This window comes from Pteronotus mesoamericanus, unplaced genomic scaffold (genome assembly GCF_021234165.1).
Source record: "Pteronotus mesoamericanus isolate MK-2021 breed Mesoamerican mustached bat unplaced genomic scaffold, CSHL_Meso_final contig_46, whole genome shotgun sequence".
NCBI classification, from domain to species: domain Eukaryota; kingdom Metazoa; phylum Chordata; class Mammalia; order Chiroptera; family Mormoopidae; genus Pteronotus; species Pteronotus mesoamericanus.
The window spans coordinates 1,234,609-1,257,614 of NW_026555170.1; the positions used below are offsets into that span (position 1 = coordinate 1,234,609).

At 44.9% G+C, this 23,006-nt stretch overlaps 2 protein-coding genes across 2 annotated transcripts; one reads left to right on the plus strand and one right to left on the minus strand.

Annotated features, from left to right (window-relative positions):
* Nucleotides 1-10,773: 10,773 nt before the first annotated feature.
* On the minus strand, nucleotides 10,774-15,744 carry PSMB5 (proteasome 20S subunit beta 5). The gene is made up of 3 exons (XM_054577735.1): nucleotides 15,523-15,744; nucleotides 14,234-14,540; nucleotides 10,774-11,259 (listed from the first exon to the last, which is right to left on the minus strand). The coding sequence occupies exons 1-3, from the start codon at nucleotides 15,718-15,720 to the stop codon at nucleotides 10,973-10,975; spliced, it is 792 nt and encodes a 263-aa protein (XP_054433710.1). The 5' UTR covers nucleotides 15,721-15,744; the 3' UTR covers nucleotides 10,774-10,972.
* A 4,027-nt stretch (nucleotides 15,745-19,771) lies between these two features.
* On the plus strand, nucleotides 19,772-20,671 carry PSMB11 (proteasome subunit beta 11). Its single transcript, XM_054577737.1, has one exon. It carries the CDS (start codon nucleotides 19,772-19,774, stop codon nucleotides 20,669-20,671), a length of 900 nt encoding a protein of 299 aa, XP_054433712.1.
* The last annotated feature ends 2,335 nt before the right edge of the window (nucleotides 20,672-23,006 follow it).

Below are 23,006 nucleotides of genomic sequence, written 5' to 3' on the forward strand. Positions count from 1 at the left end.
GAGCCGGCAAACCCCGCCCATCCCCGGACGCCCGCCCGGATTGGCCACTGGCGGCGGCGGGGCGCCCCGCCCGTGAGCACACGCGCGGCGCGGAGGCACGGGCCCCTTGGGCCCCCCGGCCCCCGACCCTCGACCCTTGACCCTGACCCCTTTCCGCCGGGACCCTGGCGGTGCAGCTCTCACGAATCCACTTCACCGTTCTCACCTTCCTTGCGTTTTCTCACCCTCTTCTCACCCTTACCCATCATTCTTTCTCAGTGTAAATAGGTCCTCGTACTACTCTAAAAAACAAGCCTTGTGAAAATTTGCTAAAGTTAGTTAACTAGTCAGTAAAATTCTAGACTGGGATTAAGCCGCAAGGACTTCGTCCGTGGTGCCAAGCTTATGAATTACAGGTGAAATGTCTCTGAGTAACGTCTGTTGCTTAACACTCTCATCTTTAAAGAAATATTCATACGATTATGTGACATCCTTCAGGTGAAAGTAGTCTTACACTTCTGGTGGTGTTTTTGCTCATCTTGAGTCCTCAGTTTTTCTCTGTTTGACTAAGACTACATTCTCAAGAACCTAAAATGACTTCTCTTGACCTCCTGCATAAAGACCTGGTTGCTTATACCTGGATTTTTTATTTTATTTTAAAAACTTTAATTTATTTTTTATTGTTTATGCTATTACAGTTGTCCCCACTTTTCTCCCATTTTCCCACTTCCACTCAGCCCCCCCCCCCCCCCCCCCCCCCCCAGAACACATCACCACACCGTTGTCCCTGACCAAGGGTCATGCATCTATGTTCTTTGGCTAATCCCTTCACCTTCTTCCTTCCAGCCTCCCTCTCTCCAGTTACCTCTAATAGCTGTCAATCTTCCATGTATCTATGCTTCTGTTTCTATTTTGTTCATTAGATTCCTCATATAAGTGAGATGGTATGGTACTTATCTTTCACAGATTGGCTTATTTCATTTAGCAGAATACCCTTCAGGTCCATCCATGATGTCACAAAGCATAAGAGTTCCTTCTTTTTTATTGCCAGGTAGTATTCCATTATGTAAATGTACCACAGCTTTTTTATCCACTCATATTGATGGGCACTGGTGCTGTTTCCAGATCTTCGCTATTGTAAATAGTATTGCTGTTAACAAAGGGGTGCATATATTCTTTTGAATTAGTGTTTTGGGATTCTTAGGGTATATTCCCAGAAGTGGGAAGTACCTGGATTTTAAGCTCCCCATAACCTGGTCCCATTCCCATTTGCTCTTGTTCCCACTGCCCTCACCTTTTCACCCCTTATTATTCCTTTGCTCAAGTGCTCTCCTCTTCTCTGACTAGTCAATTTTTATCCATTCTTCAGCTATTTCAGTCAACACAGACCACTTGCTTCTGTTCTCCTATCAGTGTGAATTTCATGCTTACTCAGGGTAGCAGCATTTTACCTTCTTCATTACCTACATATTTTAGTAATTTCATACTAGTAAGCTGTCTGAGATCAAAAATCATATCTTACACTTCTTTTTCCATTCAGAATCTGGGTTGGTTTTTTTTTTTTTTCCATTCTTACTGCATCAGCTGCCATAACTGTAGACATTTAGTAAATACTAAAAAAATCATTTATAATTAAATACCTTAATTTTTTTTCTAGCTAAGACACAAATTTGGAAATTCAATCCCATGACTAGAATTTGCCTTCTATGCCCTGGCTGGTGTGGCTCAGTGGATTGAGTGTCCACCTGTGACCAAAGGGTCGCCTGTTAGATTCCCAGTCAGGGCACATGCCTGGGTTGCAGGCCAGGTCCCCAGTAGGGGGTGTGCGAGAGGCGGCCACATGGTAATGTTTCCCTTTCTCCCTCCTCTCCCCTCTCTAAAAATAAATAAATAAAATATTTTAAAAAAAGAAAAAGAATTCGCCTTCTAGTCCTGGCTGGGTAGCTCAGTTGGTTAGAGTGTCCTTATGATACCCCAAGATTGTGGGTTTCATCTTTGGTCAGAGCACATACAAGAATCAACCAATGAATGCATAAATAAGTAGAACCACAAATTGATGTTTCTCTCCCTCTCTCCTCCTCCCTCCCTCTTCTTTCCTCTCTCTCTCTCTCTCTCTCTCTGTCTCTCTCTCTCTCTCTCAAATAAATAAATAAATAATAGCAGTAAATCTATAGTAACAGTTGATGGCACTTACTGCAGAGGGACTATTGTGAACATTTTACATACATTTACTTATTTAATCTCCACAGTAGTGGGTAGGTACAATTACCCCCATTTTATAGATGAGACTGAAGTACAGAGAGGCATTATAATTATACTAAAGTTATATAGCTAATATGAAAGAGACCTGGGATATGAACTGAGAGCAATAGAGCTCCATAGCCTAAGTTCTTAACCACTATACCTCACTGGCTCAAGAGCACAGCTCTTAAAAATATTGTTACCTGATTTCATCCTCACAACACTCTACAAGATAGATGGCCTGAACACTTCCAAAATATCGATCTGAGGAAGCTACACACAAAGGTGATCTTCCAAATTAAAGGACAATAAAAATACATAACTAAATGCAAAATATGATCCTTGATTGAATCCGGGTCAGGAAAAAAGACTAGAATGGACATTACTGGGATAATTGGGCAAAAATAGTATGATAAATGAAATATGAAATTAGATAATCTGACTGTATTAGTGTTAAACAGGAAAATTATTGGCATCCCCATTTACAAGAGAAAATCAGAGAAAAGTTTACTGCAAGTTCTCATTGCTAACAGGTAGCAGACATGAGACCCCAAACCAGCTGTCTTATTCAGCCCCCACATTTCAGCACTGGTGGTTAGTCAGTCCCTCTCCATGCACTTGGTTTTCAGAGCCCAGCATGTTCTTGATAGGATCTGGTTCTCAGCAGAAAGACCCATTGCCTTTAGTGTGGTTTTCGTCCTAGGAGCACCCTAGCTTATGCTGCAGGCAACCTTGGCAACAGCTTTCCCTGTTACATGAAAATGAAGTGGCACTGCTTCCTTTCCTATATTTTCCATTAATTTTAAAAAATAATACAAGTCAGCAAGGAAATCACTCAGAAAACATTAGCTTTTAATAGGAATATACTAGGACAGCTCATATCCTCAAGTGTACAAGTGGTTATTTTCATAAATGTTAGGATGAAGGATAAACAGAACTGTTAAAAAACAATTATTATAATCAACATTTATTGAGGATTTACTTGATGCCAGGCACTATATTTAATCAATTCTATGAGACAAGTACTATAATACTGCCTCTTTTATTGATGAGAAAACTGCGAGTCAGAGAGGGAAGGTGACTTACCTCAAGGTGATTGAATTCATTAAATTGTGAAGTCAGAACTTAAATCCAGGTCCACTGACTCCAGAACCTGTGCTCTCGAGCATTCAGTAGTCTCTGCCTACACTAAAATCCACCCTGTTTTGCTGTCTTATCCTCTTTTGTTCTCTTGTTCTGAGTCCATGTAAGTTAAGCTGTCTTTCCTCTGATGATCAATAGAGGGTTTGTAACCCCCCCATGACGTCTCCTGAGATATATTTTTAATTATGAGTCCATTTCTACAAAAGTCAGAGTTACGTTGGAAAAGCCATTTCTTTTTAAGTTTCTTTTATTTACCCCTATGGTCATTGGGGAATCTTTGGTAAAAAGTTTGAGTAAAGTATTTTTGTGCTATTGGATAATGAGAATAAGGAAAAAACAGGCCTTTTTCACCTAAAAATTACAATTTTGAACACTAAATCATTTGAGATTTCAAATGTTAAGTTTTACATGACTTGTTGATTAAGGAAAATCTGCTTATTTGGCTTTGAATCAAGCAGATCTCTTTATTTTAAGCTGTTTCTGTTCAGTGAGATCCCAAAGGGACTTCCCTATACAGTGAAATCTAATTTTCCCTGGAGTGAAGCTGGGAAGCTGTTCCTGACAATCATTCATTAATGCACCCTAGAGTATTTTAGAATACTCTAAATTAGTAGTGGAAGGAAATCCCAGAGCCTGTTGGAATATGTCCTCAGAGACATTGGAGAGGGAAAAGTGTCTGAGCGAGCCGAGATTTGGCAAGATGAAAGAGGTTATATGTTGTACACCTGAAACCAATACAAAAAAAAAAAAATAAAATATTAAATGTAAACTGTAATTAAAAATAAAAAATATTAAAATACTTGAAGGAAACTTTTTTAAAAAGAAAAAAGAATTAGCCCTGGTAAGTGTGGGTCAGTGGATTGAGTGCCTGGCATGTGAACCAAAAGGTCACAGATTAAAGTCCCAGTCAGGGAACATGCCTGGGTTGTGGACTAGGTTCCCCAGTTGGGGGTGTGCGAGAGGCAACCAATCAAAGTAATCTCTTGCACATTGATGCTTCTCTCCCTTTCTCCCTCCTTTCCCTTCTCTCTGAAAAGTAAATAAATAAAATATTTTTTAAAAAAGAAAAAAGAATGAGGTTACAGAAAGATGAAAGATAATGCAAAGGAAAAAAATAAGGACAGCAGACATCCCAGAACAGCACTCAAGAATAGTAAAGAAGGTTTATGTTGTAGCAGGAATGAGGGCAGATTAGATTTTAAAGGAAAGAAGTTCTGAATTTGACTGAACTTTTTGCAAAAGAAATTATATAAACAGCTGGGAAGTTCTTCTTTGAAGACCAGTAAAATAAAATTAATACAAAACAATTAAAACACAATAAAATAAAAAAATTAAAGATAGATAAATGCAAAAACAGTAGAGGAGGGCTATGGATATTCGTTGTACTATTTTTCAACTTTTCTGAAATTTTGAAACATTTTAAAATTAAAATATAAGTGAATAACATTTCTGTTTAGATATTCAGATTTGGCCCTTTCTTTTTTTAAACAATTTTATTTATTTTTAGAGAGAGGGGAAGGGAGGGAGAAAGAAAGGGAGAGAAACACTAATGCAAGAGAGAAACATAGACGGGTTGCCTTTTGCACATGCCCTGTCTTGGGACAGAACCTGCAAGCCAAGCATGTGCCCTGACTGCGAATCAAACCCGCAACCTTTTGGTACACAGGGTGACACTCCAACCAACTGAGCCACATCAGCCAGGGTGGCATAACATTTTTTAAAATTCCTTAAAACAAGTAATTTTACCTTGTCCTAATTTTTAAAAATTAATCTGTGTTTCATAGTATGTTTAAGAACAGCAAATGGCATCTTGAAATTCAACAGTACAGAATCACAATGCTGAAAAGTTAAGTAAGAATCACTGGCATAAGGACATCACAGTGAAATCATTCATTCATTCATTTGCTCTATAAAAGTACATCTATTATGTTTTCTCTACTGAGTAGCCTGCACCATGCTAGACATTGGGGAACAAAGTACAGTAAGTGTTTAACTGAAAATGAAGACAGACAGATCATTATAAAGCCAGAGACCCTACATAGATGCTCTTCAATATAGCACACACCCAAGGCTATTTAAATGAGATGTGAAACACTACTACCCTAGCCGAGGACTACACCTGGACTCTATTGACTCAAGGCTGACCCTCACCTTTAACCACATTTTTCCACTTTGGGAGGTACTTAGAGATGTGGGACTATGCTTAATCTGTTATTCTGGTTTAAAATGCTCTATTGTTTTCTTTTCTAAAGATTAAGCTGTGAAGCTCTTTAAGCAGCCTCAAGGCTCAAGAGATGCAGGGTGATTATGAACCCTCCCACAGAACCCGGGTGCTCAGTGGATTCCCTCTGATCAGACAACACCCTATGTTTCCATTTGAGATAAGCTGCCATGAAAAATGGCCTATGTATTACTCTGTGTGCATGGGGAAGCTTAGAATGTACGATGTCCCAGGATAGTGATGGTATTGAGGCTAAGCTAGAAGAGCTGCAATAGTTGCAAAAATATCCCCTTGACTTTGCCCCGTTGTGGTCTACCCACATTCCTGTTTGGGCCTACCTATTCCCTTCTTACCTAAAGCACCTGCTATTCTTATCTTCCTGGGAGTTTGTGTTCCCTTCTCTTTATGTCAACAGCCTTGGCCCTGAGCAGGTGTAGAAAAAAGGGGACACGTTAGGGATGTGCGAACTGTGTGGCCAGGGTGTATGGAGATGAGGGGAGAGAGGGCCTCTTCATGAACATAAAAATAAAATGTTAAAAGTTACTCAGTCTGTGATCCTGACTCACTTTCTCTGCTCCTCTTCTGAGAGAGGTTTCTACTTATCTGTCTTTGGCATGGCTGCATTGAGGTTATTCTGAGGCAGCGTAAACCTTTCCAACCTTGCACAAGCAGTGTAGACACGGAGGAATTCTTGCAGAATCTAAGTGACTGTGACAGTACAGGGGCAACACACAGAGAGCCATGTGCTCATTATGTATGGCTGGAGAAATTATTTGTCTCCAGGGGGACATGTTTCATTGCACATTAACTTCCAGCCACTTCCTTTCTCCCTATTTCTCTGCCCACTCTCTCCCTCACTGTCCTTCTGAGTCTCCTTTCCCACTCCCTAACCTCCCTTCACAGTCCACCTCTGCCCGTCAATGTCTCCATCCATTTTCTCCGCCACGTCTATGTCTCCCTCTCCACTTGGCTCAATCTTACTCTTGCTGTCCATGAGTCACTTTTCTGTTTGCCTCTCATTTGTCTCTTGTTCTCTCTAGTTCACTTTCTTGCAGTCCATCTGTGTTTTCCAAAAAGCTGTTAATAGCAGCTTTTTGGGTACCCTGCAGCTAATGATAAACTTTTCCTGTTACATTAAAATCTATAAGCAGCTCTTGATTTATTTATTGATTGCTTTTTATTCAAACTCTATGAAGGAAAGAAAAGAGAATTTTTAAAAGTGGGAGAACAGAGAGAAAACACGAACTCAAGCAAAGGGAGATTAGAAAGAAGGGGTAGCTCTGGCTGGTGTGGCTCAGTGGACTGAGTGCCAGCCTGTGAACCAAAGGGTCGCCAGCTCGATTCCCAGTCAGGGCACATGCCTGGGTTGTGGCCAGGTCCCCAGCAGGGGGTGTGTGAGAGGCAACCACACATTGATATTTCCCTCTTTCTCCTTCCCCTCTCTCTAAAAGTAAATAAATTAAAACTTTATTTTAAAAAAAGAAATAAAATCTTAAAAAAAAAAAAAAAAGAAGAAGGGGCAGACTGAGAGGATGGCAGTGGCAAGGAGTAGGGGGAGGCATCAGAAAAGATCAAGTCCGTGATGTCTGATTTCCTATCACATAAGCTAGGTCAGATATTCATGGCTGATGACAGCTAAAGATGGACTCTAAAGGGTTAGTACCAAGTTGGGCTTGGCACCTAACTCAGAGGCAAAAGCTTCAGGGAGAAATTAGTTGAACTGAACAAACCCAAGAAGCTGACATGGGTAGAATTTCTTCTGCCTGACCCACTAACAGCTGCAAACGAGACATTTTAGAAATGGCTCTTATTGAGATGCTTCAGTGGGGCATAGCCCCTGGAAGCATGAACTTGGCTCTGAGGCCAAGCCTGGGGAGAGCACTGCAGGAATGTGGACAGTCAGCTGATGTGGGTGGTGGGGGGCGTGGGTGGACAGAGGCAGTGGCCTGGGTTAGGCAGGAGGTGGCAACAGTTGCTGATCAGGGCAGTTCTGATTGCTGTGTTCGCTCTCCTCTTGCTCACTGTAATTAAAACCTTTCCAATATGATTCTGGCTCCCTGAAGGGAAACTAGAATTTAAAAAACAAACACAAAACAGCAGAGATGCTTGGTTGTAATATATATGTATTTTAAATCATAAAGCTGCTTAACCGTGTCTTGAGGTCACTGCTGCTGGTCAGTTTCAAAATACCCAATCTTCTGCTATAGCCCTGGCAGGAGAGGCTCTTCGACCAGAACAAACAAAAATAACACAAAATAAAAAACCTAACTGTACTCACCAAATGAGATAGGCTCATGTAAATTCTTCATTGACTCCATCATCCTCTTCACTTCTGAGACAAGGACATGCTCCCCCAAGTTTTTCTCCATCTTTTTTTCACCTTTCTGCCTTTTCATCCCTTCTCTCTTGGAACAGACCACATAGAATCCGTGGGCCAGAATAAATCCATTGTTTTATTTCCCCCTAAAGAATATATCCTTCCACTCCCCAAATAGCTTTGACAGTTTTCTCATTTCCCAACTGAGGAGGATATCCAGACACTGACCTTCTGTTTTGCCTAAAGAGGGAACACTCAGTAACTATTCTGCTTCAGTCCCTGATTTGCTTTCACCGTGCCCTTCCTCCCCTTCCCCATGTACTCACCTACCTTTTCACCTCCCCTCATGAATATTCTACTCACCTGCAGTGCGATGCTACTCCCCACAGCCCTCCCTTGCCTGGTGTAGAGATGCTATAGGGCACATCTGCCTTCAACCTCACAGCTAGCAAGAGAAAGCAGGAGGCCTCAAGGAGTGTTTGCTCCCTGTTTAATCAGATTAGTCCCATCACCTACCCCATAGAGTTAGATTTTGGTGTTACTGTGCTATCCGTGGAAGGAGGAGAAATTGTCAGACATCACTTAAAGAGCCCTGTCCCTTGGATGCCTGGGAACTGCCGAGAGAAATTAATCTTCCAGCTATTTAAGGCAATTTCTTTTCCATCATGCTTTGTCAAGAGGACTGCACTGGGAAATTGAATCTGATGGGGATCCCTGAACTGGTACACTCCACTCAACAGCATCTCTCCAACCCTATGCAGCATCCATCATCCCACATAAGTAGAGACATACAACATCACTACAAAGTCGCTACCCACCAGTCCCCAGCAGTGAGAAACCACACAGCACACAGGGGATAGCACTGGGCCTCGAGTTCTGCAGTTTTCCTCTTCCTCTGCTCTAATTTCTTTCCAAAAACTCTACCACAAACTGATCTCTTCCATTAAGGAAGTCTTGCTTTTATCCAAGACCCAGGAGAGGACAGAAACAGGGATATATCAGAACAGAACATGGGACTGTTGGTTATGCATTTTCTTGCTGGAACGTAAGAACTCAGCTACTGCCCTGGCTGGTGTGACCCAGTGGATTGAGCACCAGCCTGAGAATGGAAAGGTCACAGGTTTGATTCCTAGTCAGGGCACATGTCTGGGTTGCAGGCCAGATCCCCGCTTGGGCACGTGAGAGGCAAACACTCAATGTCTCTCTCACACATCAATGTTTCTCTCCCTTTCTTTCTCCGTCCCTTTCCCGTCTCCAAAAATAACAAAATCTTAAAAAAAAAAAAAAAAAAAAAATTCCTCTCTTTAATTTTCTTCCCACCCTCAAGGTTATTTCCCAGGGCAGTTGTTTTCACATTGTGTGTGTTCCTTGGGGTAGAAGGGAGTGTTGTGGGAAGTGGCACCAGGACAGGATACTCAGTGATTGAGGCTCTGGACCCTTCAGCTCTATTTAGACCTCACTTGATTTCTTTCAGATGTTGGGATTTCTCATAAGAGTTCATTTTTAAAGAAGGGTTCTAATTTTTAAAAAGATCTGCAAACCTGCCCTGGACAGGAAGCTCAGGTGGTTGCTGGTTTGATCCCCAGTTGGGGCATGTAAAAGATGCCACCAATTGATGTTTCTCTCTCACATCAACGCTTTTCTCTCCCTAAAATCAATACAAATTTCCTTGAGTGAGGCTTTAAAAAAAAAAAAAATTCGAAAACTCAGTGAGAGGATGAGGACTGTACCTCTGCTCCTCACATTCACCACTGGCCAGTGCCTCCTCCCTGCTCTGTAGGTCCTGGACCAAGCTGACTACAGGGGCTCCTGAGGCACTTTTCAGCAAAATGAATCTCCTTAGGCATGAGAGTCATTTGTTTTCCAAACTCCCTTCTCCAATCTCACTAATTCCCAATTTCCCAGCATTTGACAAATGCAATTAACAAGCCTTGATCAGTTCCTGGCGGACAGCCCTCATCAATCAATAAGGCAATTGCACAGGCTGAGGGGGAAGGGAAGCTGCAAGAAGGGAAGGTAGTCATAGCACACAGAAGAGTACTTACCCCTCTATTTCTATGAATGAGACCTCCAATCAAATGAGACCCCTCAGCCTCAAATCATGACACTGGGTTGTCACCCGCACCAACCACTTTTTTCCTTCTTGCTAACTAAATGCAAAACAGGATTGTTTATGTCTTCCTCTCCCATCGACCTCCACCTCCCCTGTCTATGTCTTCTCTTTAACAGAAGGCCTTGCCATCTGCTGCCACCATAGCTTGGGAACCCCCTCAGTGCTGGGTGTGATAAATCAGCCATCTCTCTGCTCTCAGCAGGGCTTCTTCCCCATCCACACCACAGTGACAGTTTTGCACTGCTTCCTGCCCAGGAGGATATAAACCATCATCATCCCTCCGTCCCCAAGACATACACATGCTGGAGAGCTACCAAGCTTGTGGTCACTACTGCTTTTACACTCACCTTTTTGCCCTCTTTTCACAGGGTCCAAGTCTTTCATTTCCAATTGGTTTAAGATTCAAGGTTTACCTTCTTCACGTTTCTGCTCTGCATGTAGCATCAGTATACCCTCCCCCATCACAGGGTAAGAGCTCTTCCCTCTGCAGCTCTGCCTGGTCCAGCCCTGTGCATCTTTCCACCTCATCAACTTTTCATCTCTTTGCAAACAGAATCGGGAAGTCTCTCCCTCCTCCTGCCTCTCTCTCCTTCTCCTTTGTTATTAGCTTTGTAAGTGGGGACGTTAATGTATTCACTAGACAATGTCTTCACATCACTGTTTCCTGTAATTACAGTCACTTCCCTCCCACTGTCCTAGCTTATTTGACTGTAAAGTGCTTAGAGGAGGGACAGTGTGAACAAAAGACACAACACAGGCTAAGGTCGAGTAGTGTAATATTAACATCCAAGGAAGTAAAACAAATCATCATCTCTGCAGCAGCTCATTAACAACTGGTAACACATAGAGGTCAATGCCAGACCTTAAGAAAACCAATCAATGTAACTGGGGATCCTTCCACTATAGAATGTGGAGATATATCCATATTACCATCAAGTCACCCCAAGAGATGCCTTCTTCAGGGGGCAGATCCACTGTACTTGTCATGTAGATCAGCTACATTATCACTGGAGACTCGTATCCAGCCATCCTCACAGACATGGTAGAGGTTGACTGCACCTCCTGAGTATGCATCTCTATAGGTAGCTTGGTAGATGGCTCGACGGGCCAGATCATAGGCTTCTTCCACCTCTAGGTCATAGGAGTAACCCCGATCCATGACCCCATATGCATACACAGAGCCAGAACCTACAGAGAAGGTGGCCCCTGAGATTCGGTTTCCTTCACTGTCCACGTAGTAGAGGCCTGAAAAGAGAGATGAGGTTAGCAAGAAAATAAATGACCACCCCCTCTGACATCTAATTCATCCCCCAAGGCACAGAACTCTATCCCTCTTTTTTTTTTTTTTTTTTAATTTACTGATTTTAGAGAGAGAGAGGAAAGGAGAGAGACAGAGAGAGAAACATCGATTTGTTATTCCACTTAGCTGTGCATTCATTGATATGTGCCTTGACCAGAGATTGAACCCGCAACATTGGCACATTAGGACAACACTCTAACCAAATGAGCTACATGGTCAGGGCTCCATCGCTCTTGAAACTCAGGGGAGATCAACAAAAATACAAGAGAAAAGCACTATTATAAAATTACTCAAAAAACAACAACAAAGAAACCACAATGAGATATCACCTCACACCTCTCAGAATGGCTATCATTAATAAATCAACAAACAAGTGCTGGCAAGGATGTGGAGAAAAGGGAACCCTAGTACACTGTTGGTGGGAATGCAGACTGTGCAGCCACTGTGGAAAACAGTACGGAATTTCCTCAAAAAATTACAAATGGAACTGCCTTTTGACCCAGCGATTCCACTGCTGGAAGTACATCCTAAGAATCCCCAAATACCAACTCAGAAGAACTTATGCACCTCAATGTTCATAGCAACGCTATTTACAATAGCCTATTTTGGGAAACAGCCCAAGTGCCCATCAGTAGATGAGTGGATTAAAAAACCATGGTACATTTACACAATGGTATATTATGTAGCAGAAAGAAGAAATTCCTACCCTTTGCGACAGCATGGATGGAACTGGAGACTAGTATGCTAAGTCAGTTGGTGAGAGACAAGTACCATATGGTCTCACTTACAAGAGGTATCTAATGAACAAAATAAACTAACAAGCAAAACAGAACAAGAGACATAGAAACAGGGAACAGACTGACAGTTGCCAGAGGAAAGGGGGAAGAGAGAGGATGGTGTTAAGAAGGGGAAGGGAGTGGTCAAAGAACATGTATGAATGACCCATGGACATGGACAATGGTATGGTGGGGATACACTAAGGGAGTGGGGGATGGGCTGGAAGCAGGAGGGCAAAGGGGGAAAAAAAACTGGGACAACTGTAATAGAGTAACAAGTATTTAAAAAAAAAAAAAAAAAAAGCCAAAGGAATCAGATAAATAGTAAGACTCCAGGATTCTACAACATACCACCCCATCTCACCTCATATTGCAGTAACAGCCTTGTCTGTCTGCTCTGTATAATCAAAAAGCAAGTATAGTTCAAATGACTTAGGTTTCAAGCACAAAACCTCTGTGGGAGGTATTATTTAAAACAATCCTAGCCTTCAAAGTTTAGACTATCTGGGGCACAAGACATATATCACGCAATAGAGAATAAAGCCTAGAGTCCCAAATCATACTGTAAAAGATCTGCACTGCCCAATGCGGCAGCCATTAGCCACATGTGACTATTGAGCATTTCAAATGAAGCTAGAACATGATGAAATGATATTTTGGATTCAATGGATTAAATAAAATATACTATTAGAATTTCTGTTTATTTTTAATTTTTTAAATGTGGCTACTATAAAGTTTAAAGCTACATGTATGGCTCACATTTTATTTCTGTTGGACAGTGCTGGTATAGACCAGGTGTATGGAACTGTTCTTTCATAGCTTTCAAAGAGAAAAGTATCAATTTCCAAAGGAACAAACTGAGCTCCTTTCTCACATCCACTTTTTAATCTCCTCATTCATCCTCCATTGAGTAGTGACCTGATATTCTCCAAAGTGAGTGGAAAAAGTCGTGGGTATCCCACAATTACTTCTCAGAGAAAAACTTGGCATTTAATAAGCAGATAAATGAATGAAACAAAAACAATCAGGGGAAAGAATAACTATTTTTAAGCATCAAGGGGGAAAATTACACAAAAAGTGACTAGTTGTATTCCAACTTACTAAAGTTGGCGCTGACATCAGATACAAGATTGACTTCCTGACAAAAGTTTTTATACACTGGAAAGGAAATTAGGATAAGGAATTTCTTTTCAGAGATGATAGAATAAGACCGAGGGTGAGTATATCAAGCAAGGAAAGATTAGCATCAAGGCCCCTTCTAGGTCAAAGACTCCTAAAGGAAAAAAAGAAGGGGAAATGACTAACTTTTGAGTTGCTATTTCCTATGTATTAGTTTTGAGGTCCAATACAGCAGCCACTAGCCACATGTGGCTATTGAGCACTTGAAATGGGGCTAATGTCAATGTAGAAATGCTATTTTAGGTATTCTGTGTTAAATGAATTGTTAAAATTTCACCCTTCTCTTTTTACTTTTTTTAAAAAAGATTATATTTATTTATTCTTAGGTAGAACAGGAGGGAGAAAGAGAGGGAGGGTGAGGGGTATCGATGTGAGAGAGAAACATCAAATGGTTGCCTCTCACATGCACCCCAACCAGGCACCTGGCCTGCAACCCAGGCATGTGCCCTAACTGGGAATCGAAGCAGTGACCCTTTGGTTTGCAAGGTGACACCCAACCCACTGAGCCCCATCAGTCAGCGCTTTTTACTTTTTAAAAAATCCATCAGAAAAATTAAAATCACATGTGTGTCTCACATTGTATTTCTTTTAGAAGACACTGACTAGAGTTTTTATGTCTATTATTATGCACTTCAATTCTCAAACACACTGATTATTTTATGGGATAGAGAATAGATGCAAAAACACTATGTGCCAGAAACCACATGCTTTATGTGTGTTACATAATTTAACCAATGTAACAGATGATGAAACAGATACTGAGGAAAAAAAACACAGCTGGTCTAATCCCATGCCCTTTTCTACACTACAGTGCCTTCCTTTAACAAAGAGAAGGAAGGGTTGAGAAACTAATCAACAAATCCTCAGCACTGATCTAAAGCCTTTTTCTTTCACACATCTGTTCATCTGACTCCTGCTCTCTGTAGTGTCAGCCCAAGAATTGTGTGGTTGAATCTTAACTCACCAGGGCCTCTCTTATCCCAGCCACAGATCATGGTACCCATGGACAGGCCCATGCCTTTATACTGATACACCATGTTGGCAAGCAGCTTGGAGGCAGCTGCTACTGAGATGCGTTCCTTGTTTCGAAGCTCATAGATTCGACATTGCCGAGCCAACAGCCGCTCCCAAAAGCTGCAATCTGCTGCACCCCCAGCCATGGTGCCCAGCAGGTAGGGGTTGATCTCTATCACCTTCTTTACTGTCTGGGAGGCAATGTAGGCACCTGCTGTGGCCCGGGAGTCCGCTGCAACAATGACTCCATGTTGAAACTGTTAAGATCAGAGGAAAACAAAGGAGCCACAGGTTAGACCACAAAAACATCTTGACATTTGTTTTTGTATCAATGCAGCCGCAAAATACCTCCTTCTTTGTCATTTTATACTTTACAATATACCAGTGATTTTTCAACTGGTGTGCCACAAGAGGCACACTGGTGTGCGGCAAGAATTTTTAAAACATGAGACACCTGACTTTTTAGTCAGGGACACTGACCTCTTTTTCCTTAAATTGTCAAATGAAAAAATGACAACAGCCAACACAACAGCCATCTGGTGTGAATGAATAAAAATTACATAACATTTTTTTGGTCAGATCCACAAAAAATATATTTTTGGTGTGCCGCAGAATTTTAGTAATTTTATGCCATGAGATGAAAAAGGTTGAAAATCGCTGTGACAGACCTTTCCACATATTATTGTCACAGGAGCTTCACAACAATCCCGTGATATAGGTATAAACATATCTCATGGATGAGGAACAGGTTTAATGAGATAGAACGACTCGCCCAAGATCGCAGAGCGTTACTGCAAAGGTGGGCCAGAAATCCCAGTAGTCTGGCCTAGTACAGAACTCCCTCCCAAGATACGCCCTCTAGTCGCAGCGTTTCGGTTACCCTCGCCTAGAGGGGCCAGTCCAAAACCTTTGGTGAATGGTTACAACCGTCTTCCCTTTGTCTAAGTTCACTGCTGCTGCGGCCTTCCCTTTTCTCGGCAGAAGTAACTTGAAATCGCCTAGGAATCAATCCAAGCAGCCTCGGGTTCTCTCTCCCTCTTACCCCCAGCCCCACCGCCCCACTTTCCGACCAGAGCAAGAGCCGAGGCCTCCCGGGGCAATGAGACAGCGAAACTGCCGGTGTCGGGACAAGCGGCCCGAGCCTCCGCCTGGGTTTCGCGACCACGGCCTCTGCGGGATCCGGTCCAGGAAGGGCGCGGGCGCGCGGGGCTTAGTCTGGTTGCACAGCTGGGTCCGCACCTTGAAGGCCAGGGTGGTGGTTCCATGAAGTATTTCGATTCTTGGCTCCTCTGGGGCGCCCCAGCTGGGCGCGACCAGGTTGAACCCATCACTGGGACTACCCGGACCCAGGTCCGACAGGTCCGCACGACCCCCGAGTCCAAAAAACCCGTGCCGATTCACCGGTAGCGAGGTCTCCAACACACTGGCCAGCGCCATGTCTAGTAAGGGCAGAACGAGTGGCCTCCCATAGCGCCTACTAGATAAACGGCCGGGCAACGCCCTGCCCATCACAGCTTCTCTCCCTATTAAATCTAGCCCAGAGAGGAGCCATTTTAACTCCTGGCAACCACGCCCCCCCAAAACAAAAGCCAGACGCAAGGGACCATTTTCACCGAACGTGGGGAGAAAAATGGCTTCACTACCCTTAACTTCTAAAGGGATATGTCTGCCATCTTAGGTTTTGTCATGCAAACCGTACTGGATTACATTAACCAGAAATTCCTAAGAAGCAGTTGGAAACGTCCATGTTGGGTGAGGGAAGTGAGGCCGGCCATCTTTGAGAAGGGCGTGACTGGTTGAAAATCGGTTCTGAAACCTTAGCAGTAAGTTTTCCCCGCCCAGCCAGGTGTCCAAGTAACAGCTCCTCTCTCTACTACTTCAGCACCCTATTAACGCGACTGAAATTGCCATTTTGTTTTATTGGATAAAATAATCGTCTACTCTGAGGATATTTTCCTATGAAGTTAGTTAAACCACATTTGCTTGTGGTAAAAGCGCAACAAAATAAAAGTGCTATACCTCTTGTTTGATAGCGTTAATTACCACCCTGCCCACGTTCTCTATCAGTACTGATTATTAAGATTCAATATTCTCTTTACTCCCACCCTCTGGTGGGCATTCTAGTAAGTAATGACGTGCCCAAAAGGCAAATAGAAGAATAAAGAAAGTAAAGCAAAGGGCCAGTTAATCCATAATAGACTCTCAGTTCACCTCCTGAATAACTGAGTCATTTAACCCCTCAGAGGCTGGAGGAGAGTTGGGGCTCCATAAAGATGCACCAAGAGGTTCTCTAACCTAAACTTCCTAAGACAAGCTCTTGATTCAGAATGTGCTATATTTCATTGTCTCTCCCTCTCTCCACCCACCTTCAGTTTTCAAAGCTTTTGGGGAAAATAACAAGCAAGGAGGTGGGCAAAGGTATGAAATGTTGCCTCTTGCTTTATGGTTTTATGAAGTTAGTGTCTGGCCTTCGTTGTTGGATTCCGGCAGCAAGCAACATCCATCAATATTTAAATTCCACTTTCCTCTCATACTCAAACTCAGCCCCTTCCCTTCCCCAGCAGATTCTGCATGTCTTGTATTTTTAATGCTGAAATTTGGCAACTCTTTCCAAGCCTAACCATTAGAATGTAATGAAGCAGAAGATCCTTATCTGTGTCTCACACTTGGATGGTATTGAGCAGGTGTTATTTTGCAGTCACCTCTGCAAAGCAACTAGTCCTCCTACAGACTTCTCTCAATGGTTCTCTTACTCTGCCGCTAATAACATTTGTACTTCTCTTAAGGCACTTCTACATTTTACCTAGTTATATGGAGACCTCAAAAGGAGAGGTACAAATGATCACTGGTGCTGTTGATGGGAATGTAAAATGGAACAGCTGCTATGGAAAACAGTGTGGAGGTGCCAGAAAAAAAATTGAACATATGATCCAGAAGTCCCTAATTTGGATATTTATCTGAGGGAAATGAAATCACTCTCTCATAGTGATATCTGCAACCCAGTGTTCATTGTAGCATTATTCACAATAGCTAAGACCTAGAAACAACTATATATATGGAATATTATTCATCCATATAAAAGAAGAAAACTTTGTCATTTGTGACAACATGAATAAACCCTGAGAGCATTATACTAAGTGAAATAAGTCAGAGAGAGAAAGACAAATACTAAATGCTCTTACATATATGTGAAATCTAACAAAGTCAAACTCAAAGAAACAGAATAAAATGGTGGTTACCAGGAGCAGGGGTTAGGGAAATGGGGAGACATTAGTCAAAGGGTACAAACTTTCAGCTATGAGGGATAAGTTCTGGGAAATCTAATGTACAGCATTAATGATATTATGTTGTATACTTGAAAGTTGCTAAGAGAGTAGATTTTAAAATGTTCTCGCCATAACAACAGCCAAAATGGTCATTACGTGCAGTGAAAGATGTGTTAATTAACCTTATTGTGGTCAACATTTTGCAATATATGTGTATCAAATTATCGCATTGTACACCTTAAATTTACACAGTGTTATATGTCAGTTATATCTCACTAAGGTGGTGGGGGGAGAAATATGATAAATGCTGTAAGTTCATAGGTGGGAGAGGAGGTCAGTACAGATCAGGGTGAGTTTGGGGATCCAGCAAGCCTTTGCCAAGGAGGTGTGGATTCATTTCCCTAAGTACCCATTGGGTTCCATTGCCCCTGAACCACATAGGCTCTCCTCTCTCAATGCAAGTCTGGGAAGAATTTCCAAAATAGGTGGTACTTGAGCCAGTTTTTGAAGGATAGGATTCAAATAAATGAAGGGGAGGTGGGTGATAGCATGAAAAAAGGTTGTGGTGGATGGATTAGGATTGGACCATAGTAGGGCTTAAATGCCAGCCTGAGGTGGAGAAGTGGTTTGGATTTGATCTTGTAGCCCTTCAAGGTTTCTTAGTAGAGGAAGCACAGGATTTGAGTGATACCTCAGGAAAACATATCAGTGTGGGGGATATGTTTACATGGGGAGATTGGAGGGTAGCCAATTATGAGGCCATTCAACTGTCCAGATCTGACTTGATAAAGGCCTGACCTAGGGAGGTGGCCATCCATTCATATATAAAGAGTCTAAGACTTACTTAGTTTTTAGAAAGAGGAGACATTACTGTCACTTTAGTAAGATTTCCATGTGGTCCTACACAAAGGAAGGGAGAATAACTGGTTGGACCTTAGCGTGACTTCTGGTTTCTCCAGTCTTCCCATGACATGTTTATACTTGCCCTTTGTACCGAGACCCCAGGTAACTATGATACCACAGCCCCACTATCATGATGTCTGGAGGGTCCAGGCTCTTTCCTTTGTATGTGGGTCTGTTTCTTTGAATAAACCCATTCCCATAGCACCCCTTTGAGCTGCAACATTTAGTAAAATATACTCCATGTGGTGCTCGAAGTAGTTGCAGCTTGTGACTTCACTCTTGTATACTTAGTCTTTCTGAAGAGCCAACTGTCAGGGCTCACCATCCTCATTCCCTTGACCACACCTAGTTGGCCTAAGACTTAGACTCAGCATTATTGGGTCAAAGTCAGTTGTTTCTCCTGCCTGGGAACTATGAACCAGTCTCTTGCCATTGTGAACTATTGGGCAGAAGGGGAACCAGGAGAGAGAAGGTCATCAAATTTTTTTCAGCTACATAACACAAGTAGAGAAGCTATACTGCTGAAGAACCATCAGGAATGCCATCTCTGTGTGCAGCTGGAGATTCAGATTCACCCCCCCAAAGCGGAGGAGAAAGAGAGTTCCAGGTTAAAATTTCCCTGACCTCTGGCCCCTCAGTACTCCGCCTTTCCAAAAGGCATTTGTGTTTCTCCACCCCAAATCCCCACTCCCAGAGCTCTCTTGCTCTTTTCTCTTTTGTCCTTGTCTCAGTCCATTTCTCTTTTTCCCACCTTGACCGTGTGGTGAAAGTGTGAGGTGAGGGAGCATCATAGTTCCCTGGCCCTACACCTCTGAGGAGAGAACGCCATATTCAGAACTCCCGTCTTGATGGGCCCACAGCACCTCATTCTGACTACTTTAGAGCACTGACCTGTGTTTATTCCTAGGCTGGGAGATCTTTCAGGGCAAGGACAGGAAAAACGAGGAACTCAGCTCTGTTCCTTTCGTTTATACCTCCTTTCCTTTGCAGTTATCCCAACCCCCACCTTGCTCCAGGTGCTTGGAGGATGACAGACAGGGGACTCCTTGGGTGAAGCTCAGGTGTTGTCAGGGGCCGCGTCTTTCCAGCGCTTGGAGACTCCTCCTGTCTCCCCTCAGTGGTCCCCTGAGGAGGAGGGGGCTGCTCTAACAGCCCGTCCACGAGCCTAATTTGGGGTTAGGGAGAAGCGAAGCCACGAATCACATGCCTTCCTTGCCAATTCTGGCTACAGCCAAGCTTTTCCTTAGCGTCCCTCTTCCCTTACTTGACCCAGCTCACAAATCCGTCTTGCTACTTCTAAGCTTCACTCAGCCCCAGGGATGGCTCTGCAGGATGTGTGCAAGTGGCAGGCCCCTGACACCCAGGAGCTATCACCTCACCTGTCTCAGGCCGCTGGCTGGGCTGTGCCCCGAGGCTGTGACCCTCAAGCCTTCTTGCAGACCCACGGTCCCAGGCTGGCCCACGGCACCACCACCCTGGCCTTCCGCTTCCGTCATGGAGTCATTGCTGCGGCTGACACCCGGTCCTCCTGCAGCAACTACGTGGCATGTCCAGCCTCACGCAAGGTCATTCCTGTTCACCAGCACCTCCTGGGCACCACCTCTGGCACCTCCGCTGACTGTGTCACATGGTACCGGGTGTTACAGCGGGAGCTGCGGCTGCGGGCCCTGAGGGAGGGCCAGCTGCCCAGTGTGGCCAGTGCCGCCAAACTCTTGTCAGCCATGATGTCCCGCTACCGGGGGCTGGATCTGTGTGTGGCTACTGCCCTGTGTGGCTGGGATCGCTCCGGACCTGCTCTCTTCTATGTCTACAGCGATGGCACCCGCCTGCAGGGAGACATCTTCTCCGTGGGCTCTGGGTCTCCTTATGCCTATGGCGTGCTAGACCGTGGCTACCGCTATGACATGACCACTCAGGAGGCTTATGCCCTGGCTCGCTGCGCTGTGGCCCACGCCACCCACCGTGATGCCTACTCTGGGGGTTCTGTTGACCTTTTTCATGTGCGAGAGAGTGGGTGGGAGTACGTGTCACGCGATGATGCCTGGGTGCTGTACTCAGAGCTGCAGAAGCTCCCAGAGCCAGAGGAGCAAGAGGAGAAGGAGGCCAGCCAGGACCATCCTGAACCTGCCACTCCCCACGGAGCTGGGGAAGATGGAGAGCTTTCTGTGGGGCTGGTACCAGGAGACTCTGGGCTTCCCGCAGAGACTGAGACTCTGTAAGAAACAGCAGGACTTGGGGGGACCTAGTGCAGAGAGTGGGTGGAGGATGGGGTGTGAGCAGCAGCACAGCACCTGGCTCCAACCCCAGTGGGTGGCCGGTTGCGTTTGTTCCAAGTCTCCATCTCTTTCTGTCTCCCAGAACTATTGATGGTTCTGTCCAGTGTGTTCCCGCTGACACCCAATAGATTGGTCCAGCCCCCTTCTCAGTGCCAAGCCCTTCTTTCAGCAAAGCCTCGCTGTGTGCCTGCTGTGTGCCAGACACCGCGCTAGGTGCTAGACCCTCTTTCCTTGCCATCCTCTTTTCTGCTTTTTCCACCCTATCTGCAGTCTTCCTTCTTCCTCCCATTTTAGTCCTCGTTCAGCTTTCGGAGTCTGTCATTCCCTCAGCTCGGTGAGGCGGGGTAGCCAGAAGGAGAGTGAGGCGGGGAGCAGCCCAAAGGGCCCAGGCCCGCCAAGGCCGGGCCGCGGACCTCTGGGGGGTGGCAATGGGCCTCGCATCTGCTCTCCTCTGCTCCCCTTTCATTCAAATGAGTATAATGATTATTACTTTACTGAGTGCAGTTCTCATGGTAACTCTTTGAGGTAAAAATTATCCCCACTTTACAAAAGAGAAAACCTTGCCCAAGGTCACACAGCAAGTGGTAGACATGGGGCTTGGACCCAGACCTTCTGCTCCAGAGCAATGCTCCTTTAGCAAGGCTTCCCCCAGGTCCTCTCCCTGACTTTCCCCTCTGCCACCAGAATACAGCCTTGTAGACATCTGGGGAGGGAGGTGGGGGAGAGTAGCTGGGCCCAGCCCATGCCTGGTGGGCAGGGATGACTGAACCCAAAGGATCCTGAGGGCTTGGAGGGGTGAGCCCGGGGAGGCTGCTCCCACTGAGCCTCCTGTGCCCGACCTGCCAGGGCCTGGGACCATCACCGCAGCTCACCTGTGCACTGCCCTTTGGGGATTGTCTTTGCTGCTGCCAGACTTCTCCTTTCTTCCCCCTTCCTACTTCCTTCTTCCCAGTCTCCTTCCTGTAGTTCTGAGGAATGCAAAAAAGAGGGAGGTGGCTGTGCCTGAGGGAACTGTCAGGTTAGCGTGGCTTCGCCTGCCCTTCCTGGCCTCCCCCTTCTCCCGTGTGAGCCCCGATTTGGAGATGCAGCCTGACATCTCCCAGCCCCTCCCCTCCCAGGCCAAGTCGGGGAGAAAGCACGGTCAACCGAGAGCCGGGACCTGAAGGAAAGCTGCTGAAACTTCTTTCTCTCATCCCACTCCTCCTAGCCTCCAGCCCATCCTCGAGTTCCAACCCTGAACCCCAGGCTCAGGGTTCCTCCAGGCAGGAGCTGGCCAGACAGAGGAGACCTCCAGGCTCTGGCCTTTGGGGGATGAATAGGGAGGAGGGAGGAAAGGTCAGGGGGCCCAAGGAAGGAAAGCAGTGGGGGCAGAGGAGAGGACATTGTGGTAGAGAAAAGGGGCCACAGGAAGGTGCCCTATACGTCAGGACTAGCCTTTGAGCCAGGGTCCAGAATCTGGCCAGTGGCCTCTACAGCAACCCTTCTTCACCGCTCTCCCATTCCTCAGTCACAGGGAAGGAGAAGCGGGACTCTGGGAAGGCTAACGGGAGGTCATGGATCCTGGCCAGCCTCGTCCTGGAGGAGAATTGGAGGAAGGGCAGTTTTTGTCTAGGGTTCAAGTGTTTGATGGAATCAGGCATAAGAGGGTACATCTCCACATGCAGAGATGTGTGTGGGTCCCAGTGTGAGTGATTTGGGATAGATGTGTGCACCTGAGTGTGGCAGGTGATGTATGTGCAGTTCCTGTGTGCAGAGACAGGAGATAGCTGGAGTAGGAGCAACATCTGCATAAGGAAAACAGTCCCTTATTGGGGAGAATGCCAGGCCTTGTCACTTCTTTCGGGAAAATGCTTCAGAGTAAAGAGGAGGTGGGGTCAGGGCTCATCCCATCAGTTCACTACTTCTATGAGAAATGCAGGGAGGGAGTAGCAGACCTGAGCCTGAGGTTGCCACCTGAGCCCATGCAAAGGCTTTCTGTGAACTGCAAGTAGCTCATTCCCCAGGAATGTTCTGTGCCCTTCCACTTCCCATAAACTGGGAGGGGAGGATGGAACCCAGAAAAAGAGGGCAGAACAGTAGGAGAAGCCTTCTTCTTCTTCTTCTTTTTTAAGAGAGGGAAAGGAAGGGAGGGAGAGAGAGAGGAAGAGAAACATCGACAACCTACGCATGTGCCCTGACTGAGAATCGAACCAATGAACTTTTGCTTTGCAGGGTGACCAACCAACTGAGCCACCCGGTCCAGGTGGCAACCCTCCTTCTTGCGTCTCCTCCCAGTGCA

Excerpts from the sequence above, each read along its gene's own strand:
- PSMB11 (XM_054577737.1), top strand. The coding sequence starts at position 19,772 with ATGGCTCTGCAGGATGTGTGCAAGTGGCAGGCCCCTGACACCCAGGAG.
- PSMB5 (XM_054577735.1), bottom strand. The coding sequence starts at position 15,720 with ATGGCGCTGGCCAGTGTGTTGGAGACCTCGCTACCGGTGAATCGGCAC. Across the intron at positions 14,541-15,522 it reads CCACCACCCTGGCCTTCAAG|TTTCAACATGGAGTCATTGT; the intron begins GTGCGGACCCAG and ends TGATCTTAACAG. Across the intron at positions 11,260-14,233 it reads CTGGGATAAGAGAGGCCCTG|GCCTCTACTACGTGGACAGT; the intron begins GTGAGTTAAGAT and ends CTCTCTTTTCAG.